The 10,610-nt window shown below is 46.4% G+C and overlaps 1 protein-coding gene across 2 annotated transcripts in view; it reads right to left on the bottom strand.

The window, feature by feature from the left end:
* Positions 1-1,205: 1,205 nt before the first annotated feature.
* CDKN2A (cyclin dependent kinase inhibitor 2A) overlaps positions 1,206-10,610 on the bottom strand; it is a 28,679-nt gene continuing 19,274 nt past the window's right edge. Inside the window, exons 1-3 of one of the 2 annotated variants that reach the window (XM_003830685.4) lie at positions 8,135-8,628; positions 4,384-4,690; positions 1,206-1,696 (exon numbers count right to left, since the gene is read on the bottom strand). In XM_003830685.4, the coding sequence (XP_003830733.1) occupies positions 1,683-1,696; positions 4,384-4,690; positions 8,135-8,284 (471 nt within the window). In that variant the 5' untranslated portion in view covers positions 8,285-8,628 and the 3' untranslated portion in view covers positions 1,206-1,682. Of the gene's footprint in view, positions 1,697-4,383; positions 4,691-8,134; positions 8,629-10,610 lie in introns of those variants that run through there. The other variant, XM_063594460.1, reaches the window with a different exon arrangement.

Genomic DNA, 10,610 nt, shown 5'->3' with positions numbered 1-10,610 from the left:
CACCCCAGCGGAAGGGAGCACGCCAGTGGAAGAGCACACTGACAGACCATAGGAGTCGGTCTGTTATATTATCATAGTATAATATTATAAAATTATTATAATACAATAAAAATATAAAAATATAAATAATGTAATAAATATGAATAAAAATAATAATTACATACTTATATTTATATGAGAACACTATGAATAATTTTAAGCCAAAAAACAACTCGATGTTCATCACTGGATGAGTAGACGAGCAATTTCCAGTATATTCATACAATGGAATATGATTCTGCCATAAAATGAAATGAGGTACTGATACAAGCTGCAGCAGGAATGAACCCCCAAAACACTACACTTGGTGAAAGAAGCCAGACACGGATGGTCACATATTGTATGATCCCATTTATAAGAAATATTCAGAATAGGTAAATCCATAGAGACAAAAGGAGTTTTGTAGTTGCCAGGAGTTGGAGGCAAGAAGAGTTTAACAGGTATGCTTAATGGGGCCTCCTATGCAGTTGACGAAAATGTTTTGGGCTAGATAGGAGTGATGGTTGCATAACATTGTACTAAATGCCACGAATTCTACTCTTAAAATTTTTAGTTTTATGTTATGTGGCGTGTACCCTCAAAAAAAAAATAGAGGTGCAGTGCACCAGCACGGCATGAGGCAGCGTGGACAGGAGCATCTCCCAACCTCAGTGAAGTCTGAGCCGCGTGCCTGCAACAATCCCACTGTGGCAGAGAACCGCAGAGTTCCTTCCGGTTTGGCAGCAGTCATTCGCAACCTCACAGCCCTCTGGAACCCCAGCCTGGGGGTCTCAGAACGCCGAGGCGGGGACTGGGAGCCGAGTCGGATTCCGAGACTATGGGCCAGGGTTGGCTGGATTCAGTTACCTGGCTGAGGCCTGGTGAGCAAAATATCCCAAACCTCGCGTGATCTGGAAGGGGAAGCCGGATAAATACGGATCTCCAGATGGGCCAGTCTCGAGTCTATCGATATGAGGTCCCCCTAGAGTTTCTATTCATCATTTTAACGGCATTTCATCGATCTTGAGACACGGCTTTTGATATTTTATCACCTCAAGATAAATAGTGTTAGATGTCTAATAGCAGCGTTTTTCTAAGAGATACATGAAACAACAGTGTCAGAAACGGTGCTGTCTTCCATGCGATGAAATTGTTGTAATAGGTGCTCAATAAATGTTGACAATAAATGAGTGAATGAATGAAAATTATTTTATTTTCATCTGAGCTTTGGTTCTGCCATTTGCTAGCAGTGTGACTCAAGAGAAGCCAGTAACCCCCCTGAGCTTCCCTAGTTCACAAAATGCCTGTCATGAAGTCGACAGCTTCCGGAGGCTGCGAGGCTCGCAAGAAGTGCCCACATAAATGTGCGCTTAGGGCGTGAGTGCTCACTCCAGAAAACTCCAACACAGTGAAAAGGCAGAAGCGGTGTTTTTCTTTTTTACATTTTTATAAGAATATATAAAAAATGATATAAATGGAAATTTACGGTAGCGGGGGAAGGCATATATCTACGTTAAAAGGCAGGGCATTTTTAAAAGCTCTATTTTCTAAATAAAAACTACGAAAGCGGGGTGGGTTGTGGCGGGGGCAGTTGGGGCCCTGTAGGACCTTCGGTGACTGATGATCTAAGTTTCCGGAGGTTTCTCAGAGCCTCTCTGGTTCTTTCAATCGGGGATGTCTGCAGAGGGCAGAAAGAAAACAGGCGTTAGAAACCAGAGGTCAAAGATGTGTGGCACATCCCGCCCTCCTCTCTTGCCGTCCCTACCGGCATTGAAATACTTATGGATAAAGTTCTCGCAATGGCTTCACGTGCATGTACCCGCCGCCACCGCTCTCCCACACCTCCCTGGTCCAGCAGCTAGTCCACTGCCCGCCTGGCTGCTCCAGGCGCGCCGACCGCTCAAGCGCTCCAGGTCCACCCGGCGGAGGGCGGAGAAAGCGCGACCGCGCGGCCGGCAGGGTTGCAAGAAGAAAACGAGTGTTATATAATGAGTCTCAGTGGTTGCTCACAATGCCAGGCGCGAAGGCGTGAAGATGTGGCCTTTCCCTTCCCGCATCCCCAGGCATCTTTTGCACCTGGTGCGGAGTGAGCCAGCCAGCTTGCGATAACCAAAGGGCGCCTCAGGCTCTGGCGCTCCTCGGCGGAATCCCGTAGCTTCCCTACGCATGCCTGCTTCTACAAACCCACAAATGGTTTCCGATCATTTCTGAAACAAAATGGATGCTCATTTATTCATGTGCTCTGGCTTCTGCCTTCCTCTCTAATCTCGTTGCGTATGGGCTCCAGCTCGCCGTTCGGTTCTCCCGAGGCAGCATTTACACTTGAGAGGCTCAAGATTATTTTATTCCTGAGGCAGCATTTGCACTTGAGAGTCTCTTTTTACGTTTATTCCTGAGGCAGCATTTGCACTTGAGTTTCTTCCTCCCGTAGCTTGCATTAGATTCTCCGACCACTCTTTAGCTTCTCCTCCTATTCACACTTCATATTTACCCATTGCATTGGTTTTATAAACTCGCTCTCTGAAAATAGATTGTTATCTTCCTTAACGTCTGTTTCCCAGGTCGGGCAAGATAGCTTGGGACAGTAATTCCAGTACTTTAGGAGGAGGAGGGGGGATGATCGCTTGAGCCCAGATAACATGGTGAGACCTTCGTCCCTATTAAACAAACAAACAAACCCAGGCGTCGTGGCGTGCACCTGTGGTCCCAGCTAGTCGGGAGGCTCAGGTGGGAGAACCCCTTGAGCCAGGGAGTTTGAGGCTGCAGTGAGCTGTGATCGCGCCACTGCACTCCAGGTTGGGCAACAGATCGACTCTGTCTCCAAATGTAAACCCCATGAGGGCAAGACTCTTGTTTGGTCTCATTCACCTTGGCGTGCCCACCACCTAGAACAGGGCTGATGACGCAGTAGAATCTAACCATATAATTAATTGTGCTTGAAGAGGGGGTGTTGGGGAGTAAGAGAAGGAAGGGAGGAGGGAAGAAATGAAAGACTTGTGTGTTTGGATTAAATATATTAGGTTTGGTTAAGAGTCGTTCAGTTTATTCATTTGCTTGTGGCCCAATTCAGTAGTTTTACTCCCTCTCCCACTTGGCTCCTCAGGCTTTTTGCTCAGCCCTGGAACCGCGCTGTAATTGGCAGCTCCTTCTAAATCGGGACCCGGATGCTAGCTGTAAATGGAGCCGAAGTCTCCTTCTTCACCTCCCGGGACCTGGATGCTAGCTGTAACTGGAGGGAATGGGGGGGGGGGGCGGGGAGGAGGGGCCGAGTAAAGAAGAACTTCGCGTCTTTAACTTCGAAGGTGATTTTGCGTTCTGTATTTACAGCATCTCCAAGCAGAGGGCTTAGAGCTAACTCTCCACCCTGTCCTCCCCAGCTCCCCTATGGCCCAAGGAGCCCAATGCCCCCGTTCTGGGCCAAAATAAGATGGATTTCATAATCTTCAAGGTCATGTTTTACCTTAAATATTCGTGTTAATTCCCGTGTACTGCTTCATATATCTATTTTGTTTCAAAAAAAAAAATGTTCCTCCCCCAGAAACAATTGAGTAATGTTGGCAGTTTCAGCAGACAGCTGTGGGAGTAGGGAACTGGGGCCATGGAATGGGGGCGGAGGGAGGATGCTTTGAGATCACAAAAAGGAAAGGCAAGGGCAAGGAGGACCATAATTCTACCTTCATCGCTCAGCGATCTCTTGCACAAGTTTAAGAGGGAAAGGAGAGGGCCTCTGTCTGCCATAGAGTGCGCCAACTCCGGTGCACAGACTGCCAGGGTCAGCGAAGTCTTGGTCCTGATGTCCCCAGAACCCCCTGGGGCAGCTCTGGAAAACTCTACTGCATAAAGCGGAGGGTCAGATTAGCTGAAGAGGGTCAGATTAGTTGAGTTGTGCAGAAGAGCCGAGATCGAGAGATCTCCAGATGATGCCACGCACAATTGGGTTTGGAAATCCTGAGGTTGGTCCAGCCAGCTTGGTATGCAAATGAGGAAACAGACCTGGTAAGTGGATGCAACTGGCCCTAGTTTGGAGGAAGAGGGGGCACTAGACCTCTAGCCTCTTGAGTCTTCATTGCTCCGCAGTCTAGGCCTTGAACTAGCAGAGGGTAGGTGTTTGGGTGGTGGTATGCTTTGGGAAGTATAATGTACAAAATGGGCTTTCACGTGCGCAAGTCCATTTCGGGATTATTTCCCATTTGCCGCCCTGGCGGGGCAGAGCGATAGGGAGACTCAGGCCGTCCCACCGATTGGCGCGTGAGCTGAGGCAAGACCGGAGACTGGTCTCCCGGGCTGAACTTTCTGTGCTGGAAACTGAATGCTCTGAGCTTTGGAAGCTCTCAGGGTACAAATTCTCAGATCATCAGTCCTCACCTAAGGGACCTTCCGCGGCATCTATGCGGGCATGGTTACTGCCTCTGGTGCCCCCCGCAGCCGCGCGCAGGTACCGTGCGACATCGCGATGGCCCAGCTCCTCAGCCAGGTCCACGGGCAGACGGCCCCAGGCATCGCGCACGTCCAGCCGCGCCCCGGCCCGGTGCAGCACCACCAGCGTGTCCAGGAAGCCCTCCCGGGCAGCGTCGTGCACGGGTCGGGTGAGAGTGGCGGGGTCGGCGCAGTTGGGCTCCGCGCCGTGGAGCAGCAGCAGCTCCGCCACGCGGGCGCTGCCCATCATCATGACCTGCCAGAGAGAACAGAATGGTCAGAGCCAGGGTGTGGGCCGGCATGACGGAAAGGAAGCTTGTGTGGAGCCCCCTCACCGCCAAGCAGACCCCCACACAAGCCCCAGGTGTCTAATTACCCCTACATTTGCTTCCAGTTTCCAATTTCCTTCTTGAGTTCTCTATCCATTCTTCAGTACACAATGAATTCCATTATATCCTCCGAACTTCTGCGGAGCTGTCGTCACAGGCAGAGAGCACTGTGAGGCACGGGCAAAATAGCAAAGGGGCAGGGACAGACTGACTTTTACTCCAGGCTAACTTCCTGTATTTCCCCTGAGATACAACTACTGAAATTTCTTCCTGAAATTATGTTAGGCCTGGAGAATTTTTTTTTTTTTTTTTGTTCACTGCTGTATATCCAAGCGAGAATGTGGTAATTGTTAAAAAGAGAAAACTTGTTTGTTTGTTAAAACAAATTCTCACAAAACTTTTAAGTTACACTTAGCTTCTGGGAATGTTGAACTTCAATTTCTTTTTCATTATATTAGTTTTAAAATTATATATTGGGATAGTACAGTTGTATATATTTATGTGGTACAATATGAAGTTATGATCTTTGAACACAATGGGGAATTATTAAGTCAAGCTAAGTAACCTATCCATCATCTCAAATATTTGACATTTTTGTCAAATGAGAGCATTTGGGATTTACTATTTAGCTATATTCATCATGCTATGAAACACATCTCAAAAAAAACAATCAAACTTATTCCTCCCATCTTAACTGAGGCTTTATATCTTGATTACCATCTCCCCATTCCTCCCACCCCCCAGCTCCAGTAACCACCATTCTACTCTTTACTGCTAAGAATGTAATTGTTTTATATTTCACAGATAAGTGAGAACATGTGATATTTGTCTTTCTGTGTTTGGCTTATTTCATTTAGCATAATGCTCTCCAATTCCAAAACTTCATTTTCTTCAAGTATAAAATAAGAAGGCTAGTTTAATTAACCCTAAAATTCCTTCCTGTGGTAGGCTGAATAATGCCCCCCCCAATGTCTATGTCCTAATCCTCAAAAACTGTTAATATATTAACTTATGTGGCAAAAGAGGCTTTGCAGATGTGATTTAATTAATGGTCTTGAGGGAGATTATCCAGAATTTTCAGGGTGGGCCCAACATAACCCCAAGTGTTTTTATTAGAGGGTCACAGTCAGAGAGAAGATACAAGAATGGAAGCACAGGCCACAGAGAAAATACAGGGACCATGAGCCAAGGAATTTGATGGTCACTAGAAGCTGGAAAAGACAAGGAAACAGATTGCCCCTTAGAGTTTCCAAAAGGAATGAAACCTTGTGGACCCATTTTTGACTTCTGATCTCTAGAACTGTAAAATAATTTTGTGTTTGTTTTAGCTAACACATTTGTGATAATTTGTAACAGCAGCAGTAGGAAACTAAAACACTTCCCAGGTTTATGATTTGAGCGTTCATTAAACAAGAGATGGTCACCTCTTTGGTTCCTAAATCATCTTGGAAACAAAGCCATTTCCAGAGAGGAATTTTAAAATACTGTCTGCAGTCATAGCAACCTTAAAATTTGAGTGCTGCATGGTGGAAGTAGACAATTTACTTTAGGATAACTGTTATTTGTTATATTAGTTTGAGGATGGTGGTGTTAAAGAGGAGTTACTTATTTTTAGGTACATTTCATACTAAACACAAATTGCATAATTTGCCTAAATCAAGGAATTATACTAAAATATATTATGGTTATTAAATCCTGTCCTGAGAAAGTGAAACTGACTCAGTTTTCAAAGAGACAAAGAGAAAGTATAAGCAAACCAAATTGCAGCTACAAAAAGAAAGACAAAATGTTGCAGTATATTTATTGTTTTGTGTATTCAATGAAGTCCTTCGTCTTGGTCATAAAACTAGCCTTAAAGGTTTTTCTTATATTTCATAGTATGAAAAATCTAAAAAGTAACCCATATGTAAATATTTAAATCATGATAGAAATCCAAAGCAAAAAGAAAATGAATCAATTGAATTAAAATGTGTAGGATGCTTAAACCCATTTGATAATATATTAATATGAATTTAGTACTTTAAAATGTTATATAAATAAATGTTCCTATATTAAACACCAATGTAGTTAGGATTCTAAGCCAACATCACTTCCCCTTTTCTACATGTTCTTCTCCCTTCTCCATTAAAAATTGTCAAAACTATCCACTTTTCTTTTTCCTTTTTGTTTTTAAACAAATAAGGTCTCTTCTAAGATATTGTAGGACTACAAAGCCAAACTCCCAGGTTCAAGCTGTTGGCAAAATTTTAGAGGTGCTAAGTTACCCATGTATTAATTACTTTTAAATCCTCCCCTAACTCCCTCACACAACAGGAGTAGGGAGAGGAGAAACGCCACTGTTCAAAAATGAGGAATTGAAAACTCTATCACAAATAAACTATATCAAGTAAGCTAAAGATAGCAAAAGAGCAAAAATGTTAGCAGATATTCCCAAAATGGTAACTACATATTACCTCTGGAACGATCACATGAATGTGGCTCATTATTTCCTAAGTTCCTACAGCAAACATATATTTATTTGCCCTACTCAGTTAAAAATAAACACAATATGTAGTTGCTTCTGAATAATTTTTCTCTCTCTCTTTCTCTCTTTCTTTCTTTCGACAAAGTCTCACTCTGTCACCCAGGCTGGAGTGAAGTGGCTCCATCTCGCTGTTCACTACAACCTCAGCCTCCCGGGTTCAAGCGATTCTCCTGCCTCAACCTCCCGAGTAGCTGGGATTACAGGCGCCTGCCACCACCCCCGGCTACTTTTTGTATTTTTAGTAGAGGCGAGGTTTCACCTGTTGGCCAGGCTGGTCTCGAACTCCCGACCTCAGGTGATTCCCCCTGCCTTGATCTCCCAAAGTGAAGGGATTACAAGGTGTGAGGCACCGCGCCCGGCCGCTTCTGAATAATTTCGATCAAAATTTATATTCGACATTTATTCCAACATACACCACAGATTTCCACTGATAATCCCTCCTAGTAAGAAAGATAAGCTCCATCCAGGTATCTGTGAATTGGAGGCTAAGTAGTCCCAGCACATCTTACATTTCTTTAAGACTCCCTTTTTATCCCAAACGTTCGTAAATTTTGTATCTGATAAAGAGCATACTTCCATCTAATACAAATATGTTCCCCCCTTCAGATCTTCTCAGCATTCGAGAGATCTGCACGCGCGTGGCTCCTCATTCCTCTTCCTTGGCTTCCCAAGCCCCCAGGGCGTCGCCAGGAGGAGGTCTGTGATTACAAACCCCTTCTGAAAACTCCCCAGGAAGCCTCCCCTTTTTCCGGAGAATCGAAGCGCTACCTGATTCCAATTCCCCTGCAAACTTCGTCCTCCAGAGTCGCCCGCCATCCCCTGCTCCCGCTGCAGACCCTCTACCCACCTGGATCGGCCTCCGACCGTAACTATTCGGTGCGTTGGGCAGCGCCCCCGCCTCGAGCAGCGCCCGCACCTCCTCTACCCGACCCCGGGCCGCGGCCGTGGCCAGCCAGTCAGCCGAAGGCTCCATACTGCTCCCCGCCGCCGGCTCCATGCTGCTCCCCGCCGCCCGCTGCCTGCTCTCCCCCTCTCCGCAGCCGCCGAGCGCACGCGGTCCGCCCCACCCTCTGGTGACCAGCCAGCCCCTCCTCTTTCTTCCTCCGGTGCTGGCGGAAGAGCCCCCTCCGACCCTGTCCCTCAAATCCTCTGGAGGGACCGCGGTATCTTTCCAGGCAAGGGGACGCCGTGAGCGAGTGCTCGGAGGAGGTGCTATTAACTCCGAGCACTTAGCGAATGTGGCACCCCTGAAGTCGCCCCAGGTTGGGTCTCCCCCGGGGGCACCAGCCGGAAGCAGCCCTCGCCAGAGCCAGCGTTGGCAAGGAAGGAGGACTGGGCTCCTCCCCACCTGCCCCCCACACCGCCCTCCGGCCTCCCTGCTCCCAGCCGCGCTCCCCCGCCTGCCAGCAAAGGCGTGTTTGAGTGCGTTCACTCTGTTAAAAAGAAATCCACCCCCGCCCCGTTTCCTTCCTCCGCGATACAACCTTCCTAACTGCCAAATTGAATCGGGGTGTTTGGTGTCATAGGGAAAGTATGGCTTCTTCTTTTAATCATAAGAAAAAGCAAAACTATTCTTTCCTAGTTGTGAGAGCCCCACCGAGAATCGAAATCACCTGTACGACTAGAAAGCGTCCCCCTACCCCCTCAACCCTTGATTTTCGGGAGCGCGGGGTTCACTAAGTCAGAAACCCTAGTTCAAAGGATTCCTTTTGGAGAGTCGGACTGCTCTCTCCTTCCCCTCCCCTTCCCCTCCTGCGTGTAAAACGGCTGTCTGGGGCAAGGGTTTCTCAGACGTGTACATTGCCTGGTATAAGAGCAGACTCTGAAAAGATGAGGTTTATTTAATACGGACGGGGGAGAATTCTGCCTGTAGGCAGATAGGAAAATGGGGAGGGAGTCATTGGAAGGACGGACTCCATTCTCAAAGTCATAATTCCTAGACCAGAAAAAGTGCTCAGTGTTCTAGAAGCAGAGTTGCACAGTGATCCAAAGACCAGCTTCACTTACTGTCCTGTCTCCTTCACACTTCTCACATTTCTCTTTCCTACTGAAAATACCTTGCATTTTTCGTAATTATGAAGGGGGAAGGGAATATGAGTGCCCCCTGCTTTATAGGGGTTGTTGTGAGTTTAAATGATGTATTAATACATATAAGCCTTAAGAACAGTGCCACACATCCTAAGCTAATACCTGTTAGCTCTTGAATTATCCGCTTTGAGGACTGGCTTGCAATCTTGTTTTGAGGCATAGAAAGAAAATGCTTTGGAGCAGGACGCGGTGGCTCACACCTGTAATCCCAGCACTTTGGGAAGCCGAGGCGGGCAGATCACCTGAGGTCAGGAGTTCAGAGGCCAGCTTGGCCAAAATGGTGACACCCCGTCTCTACTAAAAATACAAAAATTAGCTGGCCATGGTGGCGCACGTGTGTTATTCCAGCTACTCAGGAGGCTGAGGCAGGAGAATCGCTTGAACCCGGGAGGCAGAGGTTGCAGTAAGCCGAGATCGCGCCACCATCCTCCAGCCTGGGTGACAGAATGAGACTCCGACTCAAAAAAAAAAAAAAATGCTTTGGATAGAATTATCACTATTACATAAAAGGAAAGTCCGGATGCGGTGGCTCACGTCTATAATCCCAGCATTCTGGGAGGCCGAGACAGGCGGATCACCTGAGGCCAGGAGTTCGAGACAAGCCTGACCAACATGGCGAAACCCTGTCTCTACTAAAAAATACAAAATTAGCTGGGCTTGGTAGCGCATGCCTGTAATCCCAGCTACTCGGAGGCTGATGTAGGAGAATCGCTTGAACCCAGGAGAAGGCGGAGGTTGCAGTGAGCCGAGATCGCGCCATTGCACTCCAGCCTGGGAGACAAGAGGGAAACTCGGTCTCAAGAAAAAAAAGAAAGAAAGAAAGAAAGAAAAAGAAGGAAAGAAAGAAAGAAAGAAAGAAAGAAAGAAAGAGAAAGAAAGAAAGAAAGAAAGAAAGAAAGAAAGAAAGAAAGAAAGAAAGAAAGAAAGACCAAGAAGAACTTACTCCCTGAAAAGATTATGGGCACCCTCCACCACCCTCACTTACAAAGAAAAGTTAAACAGCACTAAAGAGTATAACAAGCGCAAGGAGGTAAAAGTTCTAATTTTTCCTGTGACTACTACTTTTTAAGCTTATCAAAAACATGTACTACGTTTTAAAAAATGGATTGCTCAGACTTTGCTGATGCCTTAAGCACATGCTTAATCTGCCTACTGGATAATCCAGCTCTGTTTAAAAGTTATATTTCAATCCCTGGTTGACTTAAACCTTGTAGACCCAGTATATCTTGTACTTT

This window comes from Pan paniscus, chromosome 11 (assembly GCF_029289425.2).
Source record: "Pan paniscus chromosome 11, NHGRI_mPanPan1-v2.0_pri, whole genome shotgun sequence".
Lineage (NCBI taxonomy): Eukaryota > Metazoa > Chordata > Mammalia > Primates > Hominidae > Pan > Pan paniscus.
The sequence above is the reverse complement of the archived record's forward strand: the minus strand, read 5'-3'. Positions and strand labels throughout refer to the sequence as shown.